The 12584-nt window shown below is 59.3% G+C and overlaps 1 protein-coding gene across 1 annotated transcript in view; it reads right to left on the bottom strand.

The window, feature by feature from the left end:
• The window catches only part of LOC137466450 (helicase SRCAP-like), a gene marked incomplete at its 3' end in the record, with an annotated part of 29298 nt that overhangs the window by 14376 nt on the left and 2338 nt on the right, over positions 1-12584 (bottom strand). The window contains exons 2-4 of the mRNA XM_068178174.1: positions 7733-7787; positions 5801-5904; positions 1604-1746 (exon numbers count right to left, since the gene is read on the bottom strand). Coding sequence (XP_068034275.1) covers positions 1604-1746; positions 5801-5904; positions 7733-7787 — 302 coding nt within the window. The remainder of the gene's footprint in view (positions 1-1603; positions 1747-5800; positions 5905-7732; positions 7788-12584) is intronic.

Here is a 12584-nt window from a genome sequence, read left to right as displayed (position 1 = left end):
TTTTTGGGGATTTTGGGGGGAATTTGGGGCCATTTCTGGGGGGGATTTTGGGAGATTTTTAGGGGAATTTTGGGGCCATTTTGGGGAGATTTTGGGGAAATTATGGGGATTTTGGGGGGAATTCGGGGCCATTTCTGGGGGGGATTTTGGGTCATTTTTTAGGGGAATTTTGGGGAGATTTTGGGGCCATTTTGGGGCCATTTTGGGGAGATTTTGGGGATTTTGGGGGGGAATTTGGGGCCATTTCTGGGGGAGATTTTGGGTGATTTTTAGGGGAATTTTTGGGGCCGTTTTTGGGGATTTTGGGGCAGTTTTTGGGGAGGTTTTGAGACCATTGGAGGGAGATTCTTCGGATTTTGGAGCCATTTCTGAGGGGGATTTTGGGTCATTTTTAGGGGAATTTTGGGGCCATTTTGGGGAGATTTTTGGGGCCATTTTGGGGATTTTGGAGGGAATTCGGGGCCATTTCTGGGGGAGATTTTGGGAGATTTTTAGGGGAATTTCGGGGCCATTTTGGGGAGATTTTGGGGCTGTTTTTGGGGAGGTTTTGGCGCCATTTGAGGGAGATTCTTTGGGATTTTGGGGCCATTTTTGGGGGGATTTTGGGTCATTTTTAGGAGAATTTTGGGGCCATTTCGGGGCCATTTTTGGGGGGTTTTGGAACCATTCTGGGGGGATTTCGGGGCCATTTTTGGGGGGTTTTGGGACCATTTTGGGGGAATTTTGGGCCGTTTCTGGATCACTCTGGGGACATTTTGGGATCAATTTGGGGAATTTTGGGGTCACTTTGAGATCATTTTTGGGCCCTTTCTGGGGTCACTTTGGGACCGTTTTTGGGGTCATTTTGGGGCCGTTTTTGGGGATTTTGGAGTCACGTTGGGACCATCTCTGGGGTCATTTTGGGATCGATTTTGGGGTCACTTTGAGACCATTTCTGGGGCCATTTTGGGGTCATTTTTGGGGATTTTGGAGTCATTTTGGGGTCATTTTGGGGGGATTTTGGGGCCGTTTTTGGGGGATTTTGGGGCCATTTTTGGGGATTTTGGGGTCACTTTGGGACAGTTTTTGGGGGGATTTTCGGGCCATTTCTGTGGCCATTTTGGGGCCGTTTTTGGGGACTTTGGAATCACTTTGGGGTCGTTTTTGGGGTCATTTTGGGGTCATTTTTGGGGATTTTGGGGTCACTTTGGGGCCGTTTTTGGGGTCATTTAGGGGCTGTTTTTGGGGATTTTGGAGTCATTTTGGGGCCATTTTTGAGGTCATTTTGGGACCGGTTTTGGGGTCACTTTGGGGCCGTTTTTGGGGGGATTCTCGGGCCATTTCTGTGGCCATTTTGGGGCTGTTTTTGTGGATTTTGGGGTTACTTTGGGACCGTTTCTGGGGTCATTTTTGGGGATTTTGGGGTCATTTTGGGGGGATTTTGGGGCCCATTTTTGGGATCATTTTGGGGCCGTTTTTGGGGATTTTGGGGTCATTTTAGGGCTGTTTTTGGGGATTTTGGGGTCACTTTGGGGCTGTTTTTGGGGGGATTTTGGGGCTGTTTTTGGGGTCACTTTGGGGCCGTTTCCGGGGTCCCCCCTCCCCCCGCCCCTCCCCCACTCACCTGGGGGTGCAGCGGTGGGTGGGGGTGGGGCGGGGGGGCCCCGGGGCCGCCCCCCCCCCCCGGCCGCAGGGGCTGCTGGGTAGGGGGCGCCTCATGCTGGGGGGGGGCGCCCGGGCGGCCCAGCCTCACCTGCGCCGCGGCACCTGCACAGGTGAGACGCAGGTGAGACACACCTGAGACACCTGGGACATACCTGGGACACCTGGGATACACCTGAGACACCTGGGACACACCTGAGACACCTGGGACACACCTGGGACACACCTGAGACACACCTGAGACACACCTGAGACACATGCGGCACACCTGGGACACACCTGAGACATCTGAGACACACCTGGGACACACCTGGGACATCTGGGACACCTGAGACACACCTGAGACACCTGGGACACACCTGGGACACACCTGGGACACACCTGAGACACCTGGGATGCACCTGAGACACCTGAGACACACCTGAGACACATGGGACACACCTGAGACACATGGGGCACACCTGGGACACACCTGAGACACATGGGGCACACCTGAGACACACCTGAGACACCTGGGACACACCTGGGACACACCTGAGACACCTGGGACACACCTGAGATACCTGGGACACACCTGAGATACCTGGGACACGCCTGGGACACCTGGGACACACCTGAGACACACCTGAGATACCTGGGACACACCTGAGACACCTGGGACACACCTGGGACACCTGGGACACACCTGAGATACCTGGGACACACCTGAGACACACCTGAGACACATCTGAGACACCTGGGACACACCTGAGACACACCTGGGACACACCTGAGACACCTGGGGCACACCTGAGACACCTGGGACACACCTGGGACACACCTGAGATACCTGGGACACACCTGAGACACCTGGGACACACCTGGGACACCTGGGACACACCTGAGATACCTGGGACACACCTGAGACACACCTGAGACACCTGGGACAGGTGAGACTAACCTGGAGACCCCCAGCCTCACCTGAGCCCCGCCAGCCTCACCTGCGCCACGGCACCTGCACACACCTGGGATACACCTGAGACACCTGGGACACACCTGGGACACACCTGGGACACCTGGGACACACCTGGGATACACCTGAGACACCTGGGACACACCTGGGACACACCTGGGACACCTGGGACACACCTGGGACATCTGAGACACCTGGGACACACCTGGGACACACCTGAGACAACGGGGACACACCTGAGACACACCTGGGACACCTGGGGCACACCTGGGACACGCCTGGGACACACCTGGGACACACCTGAGACATCTGAGACACCTGGGATACACCTGAGACACACCTGGGACACCTGGGACACACCTGAGACACCTAGGACACACCTGAGACACACCTGACACACCTGGGACACACCTGAGACACACCTGGGACACACCTGACACACCTGGGACACACCTGACACACCTGGGACACCTGGGGAACATCTGAGACACACCTGACACACCTGGGACACACCTGAGACACCTGGGACACGCCTGAGACACCTGGGGCACACCTGGGACACACCTGAGAGCTCACCTGGGACAGGTGAGACTCACCTGGAAGGCCCCAGCCTCACCTGAGGCTCCCTCACCCCACCTGAGGCTCACTTACCTCACCTGAGCTTTCTTTTACCTGCCTGACCTTTACCTGTCCCACCTGAGCCCCCCTCACCTGTCCCACTGCTTACCTGCCCCACCCCTGTACCTGCCCTGCCCCCTTACCTGTCTCACCTGAGCTCCTCTTCACCTGCCCCACCTCACCTGAGCCTTGCTTTACCTGCCCCACCCATACCTGCCCCACCCCCTTACCTGTCCCCCCCTGTACCTGCCCTGCCCCCTTACCTGTCTCACCTGAGCTCCTCTTTACCTGCCCCACCTCACCTGAGCCCCACCTACCTGCCCCACCCCCCTTTACCCATCCCAGCCCCCTTTACCTGCCCCACCTCACCTGAGCCTTCCTTTACCTGCCCCACCCTTACCTGCCCCACCCCCCGTACCTGCCCCGCCCCCTTACCTGTCTTACCTGAGCCCCTTTACCTGCCCCGCCTCACCTGAGCCTTGCTTTACCTGCCCCACCCATACCTGCCCCACCCCCTTACCTGTCCCTCCCGTACCTGCCCCACCCCCTCACCTGAGCCCCTATACCTGCCCCACCCCCTTACCTGTCTCACCTGAGCCCCTTTACCTGCCCCGCCCCCTTACCTGTCTCACCTGAGCCCCTTTACCTGCCGCACCTCACCTGAGCCTTGCTTTACCTGCCCCACCCTTACCTGTCCCACCCCTTACCTGTCCCACCTGTACCTGCCCCGCCCCCTTACCTGTCTCACCTGAGCTCCTCCTTACCTGCCCCACCTCACCTGAGCCCCGCCTACCTGCCCCGCCCCTTTACCCATCCCAGCCCCCTTTACCTGCCCCACCTCACCTGAGCCTTCCTTTACCTGCCCCACCCTTACCTGCCCCACCCCCCGTACCTGCCCCGCCCCCTTACCTGTCTTACCTGAGCCCCTTTACCTGCCCCGCCTCACCTGAGCCTTGCTTTACCTGCCCCACCCATACCTGCCCCACCCCCTTACCTGTCCCTCCCGTACCTGCCCCACCCCCTCACCTGAGCCCCTATACCTGCCCCACCCCCTTACCTGTCTCACCTGAGCCCCTTTACCTGCCCCGCCCCCTTACCTGTCTCACCTGAGCCCCTTTACCTGCCGCACCTCACCTGAGCCTTGCTTTACCTGCCCCACCCTTACCTGTCCCACCCCTTACCTGTCCCACCTGTACCTGCCCCGCCCCCTTACCTGTCTCACCTGAGCTCCTCCTTACCTGCCCCACCTCACCTGAGCCCCGCCTACCTGCCCCGCCCCTTTACCCATCCCAGCCCCCTTTACCTGCCCCACCTCACCTGAGCCTTGCTTTACCTGTCCCACCCTTACCCGCCCCACCCCCTGTACCTGCCCCGCCCCCTCACCTGCCCCACCTGAGCCGCTGTACCTGCCCCACCCCCTTACCTGTCTCACCTGAGCCCCTCTTTACCTGCCCCACCTCACCTGAGCCTTGCTTTACCTGCCTCACCCTTACCTGCCCCACCCCCTTACCTGTCCCCCCTGTACCTGCCCCACCCCCTTACCTGTCTCACCTGAGCTCCTCTTTACCTGCCCCACCTCACCTGAGCCCCGCCTACCTGCCCCACCCCCCTTTACCCATCCCAGCCCCCTTTACCTGCCCCACCTCACCTGAGCCTTGCTTTACCTGCCCCGCCCCCTTACCTGTCCCACCCCCCATACCTGCCCCACCCCCTTACCTGTCTCACCTGAGCCCCTGTACCTGCCCCGCCCCCTTACCTGTCTTACCTGAGCCCCTTTACCTGCCCCGCCTCACCTGAGCCTTGCTTTACCTGCCCCACCCTTACCTGTCCCACCCCTTACCTGTCCCCCCGTACCTGCCCCACCCCCTTACCTGTCTCACCTGAGCCCCTTTACCTGCCCCACCTCACCTGAGCCTTGCTTTACCTGCCCCACCCATACCTGCCCCACCCCCTTACCTGCCTCACCTGTACCTGCCCCACCCCCTCACCTGAGCCCCTGTACCTGCCCCGCCCCCTTACCTGTCTCACCTGAGCTCTTTACCTGCCCCACCTCACCTGAGCCCCGCCTACCTGCCCCACCCCCCTTTACCCATCCCAGCCCCCTTTACCTGCCCCACCTCACCTGAGCCTTCCTTTACCTGTCCCACCCTTACCTGCCCCACCCCCCGTACCTGCCCTGCCCCTTACCTGTCCCACCTGAGCCCCTGTACCTGCCCCGCCCCCTTACCTGTCTCACCAGAGCTCCTCTTTACCTGCCCCGCCTCACCTGAGCCTTGCTTTACCTGCCCCACCCTTACCTGTCTCACCCCCTTACCTGTCTCACCTGTACCTGCACCTGCCCCACCCCCTTACCTGTCCCCCCATACGTGCCCCACCCCCTTACTTGTCCCACCCCCCTTACCTGCCCTGCCCCTTACCTGTCTCACCTGAGCCCCTCTTTACCTGCCCCATCTCACCTGAGCCTTGCTTTACCCACCCCACCCCCCTTACCTGCCCCACCCTTACCTGCCCCACCCTTACCTGCCCCACCCCCTTCACCTGTCCCACCCCCTTTACCTGTCCCAGCCCCGCACCTGTCCCCGGTCTCACCTGTGTGCGCGGGGCCCTCCTCCTCCTCCTCACACTCCACTTCCACGGTGCCGGTGAGGCCGGGGGGGCGTCCTGGGGACAGGTGAGGGACAGGTGAGGCACACCTGGGGACAGGTGGGACACACCTGGGGACAGGTGAGGGACAGGTGAGGCACACCTGAGACACACCTGGGGACAGGTGAGACACACCTGGGAAACTGACAGCACACCTGGGGACAGGTGAGACACACCTGGGGACAGGTGAACGACAGGTGAGACACACCTGGGGACAGGTGAGAGACACCTGGGGACAGGTGAGACACACCTGGGACACACCTGGGGGGTTCAAATCACACCTGGAGACAGGTGAGGGACAGGTGAGACACACCTGAGACACACCTGAGAACAGGTGAGACGCACCTGGGAAACTGACAGCACACCTGGGGACAGGTGAGGGACAGGTAAGACACACCTGGGGACAGGTGAGGGACACGTGAGACACACCTGGGGACAGGTGAGACACACCTGGGACACACCTGGGGGGTTCAAATTACACCTGGGGACAGGTGAGGGACAGGTGAGACACACCTGGGACACACCCAGGGGGTTCAAAACACACCTGGGGACAGGTGAGACACCTGAGACACCTGGGGACAGGTGGGACACACCTGGGACACACCTGGAGACAGGTGAGGCACACCTGGGGACAGGTGAGACACACCTGGGGACAGGTGAGACACACCTGGGACACACCTGGAGACAGGTGAGACACACCTGGGGACAGGTGAGACACACCTGGGGACAGGTGAGGGACAGGTGAGACACACCTGGGGACAGGTGAGACACACCTGGGGACAGGTGAGAGACACCTGGGGACAGGTGAGACACACCTGGGACACACCTGGGGGGTTCAAATCACACCTGGAGACAGGTGAGGGACAGGTGAGACACACCTGAGACACACCTGAGAACAGGTGAGACGCACCTGGGAAACTGACAGCACACCTGGGGACAGGTGAGGCACAGGTGAGGCACACCTGAGACACACCCTGAGAACAGGTGAGACACACCTGGGAAACTGACAGCACACCTGGGGACAGGTGAGGGACAGGTGAGACACACCTGGGGACAGGTGGGACACACCTGGGGACAGGTGAGGGACAGGTGAGACACACCTGGGGACAGGTGGGACACACCTGAGACACACCTGGGGACAGGTGAGGGACAGGTGAGACACACCTGAGACACACCTGGGGACAGGTGGGACACACCTGGGAAACTGACAGCACACCTGGGGACAGGTGAGGGACAGGTGAGACACACCTGGGGACACACCTGGAGACATGTGAGACACACCTGAGACACACCTGGGGACAGGTGAGACACACCTGAGACACACCTGGGGACAGGTGAGACACACCTGAGACACACCTGGGGACAGGTGAGACACACCTGAGACACACCTGGGGACAGGTGAGGCACACCTGAGACACACCCAGGGGGCTCAAAACACACCTGGGGACAGGTGAGACACACCTGAGACACCTGGGGACAGGTGAGACACACCTAGGACACACCTGGGGGCAGGTGAGACACACCTGGGGACAGGTGAGGGATACACCTGGGACACACCTGGGGGGTTCAAATCACACCTGGGGACAGGTGAGACACACCTGACACACACGTGGAGACAGGTGAGACACACCCAGGGACAGGTGAGACACACCCGGCACACACCTGAGACACACCTGGGGACAGGTAGGACACACCTGGGACACACCTGGGGGGTTCTAAGCACACCTGGGGACAGGTGAGACACACCTGGGGACAGGTGGGACACACCTGGGACACACCTGGGACACACCTGGGGGGTTCTAAGCACACCTGGGGGGGCTGAGACACACCTGGCAGCACCTGGGGGGTACCTGGGGGACCCAGGGGTGGGGCACGTACCTGGGGGGGGGGGTCCTGGGCACACCTGAGAGCACCTGGGGGCACCTGAGAGCACCTGGGGAGAGCAGAACAGGTGAGTCAGGGATGGGGAACGCACCTGGGCACACCTGGGGGCACCTGGGGCACCTGAGCCCACCTGGGGGGTCCTGAGCCCACCTGGGCACACCTGGGGGCACCTGAGCCCACCTGGAGGAGATCTGAGCTCACCTGAGCTCACCTGTGGGCACACCTGAGCTCACCAGGGCACACCTGGGGTACCTGAGCTCACCTGAGCACACCTGAGCACACCTGGGGGCACTCCTGAGCTCACCTGAGCTCACCTGGGGCTCAGCTGGGGGCACACCTGAGCTCACCTGGGCACACCTGAGGGTACCTGGGCACACCTGGGGGCACACCTGAGGGTACCTGGGCACACCTGGGGTACCTGAGCTCACCTGGGGCTCACCTGAGGGTACCTGAGCTCACCTGGGGGCACACCTGGGGGCACACCTGAGCTCACCTGGGTACACCTGGGGTACCTGAGCTCACCTGGGGGCTCACCTGGGGGCACACCTGAGCTCACCTGGGTACACCTGGGGTACCTGAGCTCACCTGGGGCTCACCTGAGCTCACCTGAGCTCACCTGGGTACACCTGGGGTACCTGAGCTCACCTGGGGCTCACCTGGGGGCACACCTGAGCTCACCTGGGTACACCTGGGGTACCTGAGCTCACCTGGGGCTCACCTGAGCTCACCTGAGCTCACCTGGGCACACCTGGGCACACCTGAGCTCACCTGGGGCTCACCTGGGGGCACACCTGAGCTCACCTGGGCACACCTGAGGTACCTGAGCTCACCTGAGCTCACCTGGGGGCACACCTGAGCTCACCTGGGGGCACACCTGAGCTCACCTGAGCTCACCTGGGCACACCTGAGCTCACCTGGGGCTCACCTGAGCTCACCTGGGCACACCTGAGCTCATCTGGGCACACCTGGGGTACCTGAGCTCACCTGAGCTCACCTGAGCTCACCTGCCCCTCCCGTCCCACCCCAGGTGCTCTCTGAACTCTCACCGCTGTGGGGGAGGGGATCAGGGGTCACCTGGATTTGGGGTCACCTGGGCTCACCTGTCCCACACAGGGACCCCCCAAACCCCAAAGTGACCCCAAAATGACCCCAAAACCCAAAAAAAAACCCAAAGTGACCCCCAAAACCCCAAAAAACCCCAAAAATCCCCAAAAACCCCCAAAGTGACCCCCAAAACCCCACACAGGGAACTCCAAACCCCCAAAGTGACCCCAAAACCCCCAAAAAAACCCCAAAGTGACCCCAAAAACCCCCAAAGTCACCCCAAAACCCAGAATAACCCCCAAAACCCCACACAGAGACCACCAAAGCGACCCCAAAACCCAAAAATCCCCAAAGTGACCCCAAAATCCACACAGGGACCCCCAAAACCCCAAACTTGAATCTGGGACCCCAAAACCCCAAAAAATGACCCCAAAACCAACACTGGGACCGCAAAAACCCACACAACAGGGACCCCCAAAAAACCCCAAAGTGACCCCAAAACCCAAAAAAAATCCCAAAAATCCCCACAGTGACCCCAAAACACCAAAGTGAGACCACCAAAGTGACCCCAAAACCCAAAAATCCCCAAAAACCCCCAAAGTGACCCCAAAACCCCACACAGGGACCCCAAAAACCCCCAAAGTGACCCCAAAACTCCAAAGTGACCCCAAAATCCCCAAAGTGACCCCAAAACCCCAAAGTGACCCCAAAACCCAAAAAAAACCCCAAAAATGCCCACAGTGACGCCAAAACCCCACAAAATGACCCCAAAACCCCAAAGTGACCCCAAAACCCAAAAATCCCCAAAAACTCACAAAGTGACCCCAAAACCCCACACAGGGACCCCCCAAAATCCCCAAAGTGACCCCAAAACACAAAAAAAACCCGAAGTGACCCCAAAACCCAAAAAACCCAAAAACGCCCAAAGTGACCCCAAACCCCACAAAATAACCCCAAAACCCAAAAAAAAAACCCCAAAGTGACCCCAAAATCCAAAAATCCCCAAAAACGCCCAAAGTGACCCCAAAAAATGACCCCAAAACCCAAAAAAAAAACCCAAAAAATCTCCACAGTGACCCCAAAAAAAGGAACACAGGGACCACAAAGTGACCCCAAAACCCAAAAATCCCCAAAAATCCCCAAAGTGACCCCAAAACCCACACAGGGACCCCAAAACCCCACACGGGGACCCCCAAAACCCCAAACTTGAAATTGGAACCCCAAAACCCCACACAAGGACCCCAAAACCCCATAAAATTACCCCAAATCCCAAACTGGGACCCCCAAAACCCAACAAAATGACCCCAAAACCCCAAAGTTACCCCAAACTTGAAACTGGGACCCCAAAACCCCACAAAATGACCCAAAACCCAAACCTGGACTCCCAAAAACCCCACACAGGGACCCCAAAACCCCAAAGTGACCCCAAACTTGAAACTGAGACCCCAAAACCCCACAAAATGACCCCAAATCCCACACAGGGACCCCAAAACCCACACTGGGACCCCAAACTTGAAACTGGGACCCCAAAACCCCACAAAATGACCCCAAACCCCACACCAGAACCCCCCAAAAACCCCAAACTGAACCCAAGCCCCCAAAGTGACCCCAAACCCCACACTGGGACCCCAAAAACCCCAAACTTCAAACTGGGACCCCAAAACCCCACACAGGGACCCCAAATCCCTAATTCAGACCCCCCAAAAACCCCAAACTGAACCCAAACCCCCAAAGTGACCCCAAACTTCAAACTGGGACCCCAAAACCCCACAAAATGACCCCAAACCCCACACTGGGACCTCAAAAACCCCAAAGTGACCCCAAACCTGAAACTGGGACCCCAAAACCCCACAAAATGACCCCAAAACCCACACAGGGACCCCAAAGTGACCCCAGACCCCACACTGGGACCCCAAAACCCCAAAGTGACCTCAAACTTGAAACTGGGACTCCAAAACCCCACAAAATGACCCCAAACCCCACACATGAACCCCCAAAAACGCCACACTGACCCCAAACCTGAAACTGGGACCCCAAAGTGACCCCAAACCCCACACTGGGACCCCAAAGTGACCCCAAACCCCACACTGGGACCCCAAAGTGACCCCAGACCTAAAACTAGGACCCCAAAGTGACCCCAAAACTGAAACTGAGACCCCAAAGTGACCCCAGGCCCCACACTGGGACCCCAAACTGACCCCAGACCCCACACTGGGACCCCAAACAGACCCCAGGTCCCACACTGGGACCCCAAAGTGACGCCAGACCCCACACTGGGACCCCAAAGTGACCCCAAACCTGAAACTGAGACCCCAAACTGACCCCAGACCCCACACTGGGACCCCAAGCCCCATAACGGGATCCCCAAAGTGCACAATGAGACCCCAAAGTGACCCCAAACTGCGCACTGGGACCCCAAACAAACCCCGAACCCCATAATGGGATCTCCAAACACAAACCTGACCCCAAAGCCCATAAGGGGACCCCAAAGTGACCCCAGGCCCCACAACGGGACCCCCAAACTGACCCCAGACCTAAAACTAGGACCCCAAAGTGACCCCAAAACTGAAACTGAGACCCCAAAGTGACCCCAAACCCCACACTGGGACTCCAAAAACCCCAAAGTGACCCCAAACTTCAAACTGGGACCCCAAAACCCCACAAAATGATCCCAAATCCCAAACCTGGACCCCCAAAACCCCACAAAATGACCCCAAAACCCCACACAGGGACCCCCAAAACCCAAAGTGACCCCAAATTTGAAACTGGGACCCCAAAACTGACCCCAGACCCCACACTGGGACCCCGAAGTGACCCCAGACCCCACACTGGGACCCCAAACCCCTTCTGGGGTTCTCAGACCTCTGTCCCCAGTGTGAGGCCCAGAGGGTCCCCAAACCAGAGACCCCAAACCCCAAACCAGGGACCCCAAAACCCAAACCAGAGACCCCAGACCCCCAACCAGGGACCCCAAAACCCAAACCAGAGACCCCAAACCCCCAACCAAGGACCCCAAAACCCAAACCAGAGACCCCAAACCCCCAACCAGGGACCACAAACCCCAAACCAGGGACCCCAAACCCCTCACAGCCCCTGAGCCACACCAGGGACCCCAAACCCCAACCCATGGACCCCAAATCCCTCACAGCCCCTGACCCACACCAGGGACCCCGAAGACCTCACAGCCCCACACCGAAACCAGGGACCCCAAACCACAAACCAGGGACTCCAAAGCCCTCACAACCCCTGACCCATACCAGGGTCCCCAAACCAGGAACCCCAAACTCCTCACAGCCCCTGACCCCAAACCAGGGACCCCAAACCCCGCACAGCCCCACACCCAAACCAAGGACCCCAAAGCCCTCACAGCTCCTGACCCACACCAGGGACCCCGAAGACCTCACAGCCCCACACCCAGACCAGGGACCCCAAACCAGGGACCCCAAAGCCCTCACAGCCCCTGACCCACACCAGAGACCCCAAACCAGGGACCCCAAACCCCAAACCAGGAACCCCAAACCCCAACCCATGGACCCGAAACCTCTCACAGCCCCCTGACCCACACCAGGGACCCCAAACCCCTCACAGCCCCACACCCAATCCAGGGACCCAACACCAGGGACCCCAAACCCAAACCAGGGACCCCAAACCACAAACCAGGGACCCCAAAGCCCTCACAGCTCCTGACCCACACCAGAAACCCCAAACGCCGCACAGCCCTTGACCCACACTAGGGACCCCAAACCAGGGACCCCAAACCCCTCATAGCCCGTGACCCACACCAGGGACCCCAAACCCCAAC

This window comes from Anomalospiza imberbis, unplaced genomic scaffold (assembly GCF_031753505.1).
Source record: "Anomalospiza imberbis isolate Cuckoo-Finch-1a 21T00152 unplaced genomic scaffold, ASM3175350v1 scaffold_214, whole genome shotgun sequence".
Taxonomy (NCBI): domain Eukaryota; kingdom Metazoa; phylum Chordata; class Aves; order Passeriformes; family Viduidae; genus Anomalospiza; species Anomalospiza imberbis.
This window is presented reverse-complemented; position numbering and strand designations above follow the sequence as displayed.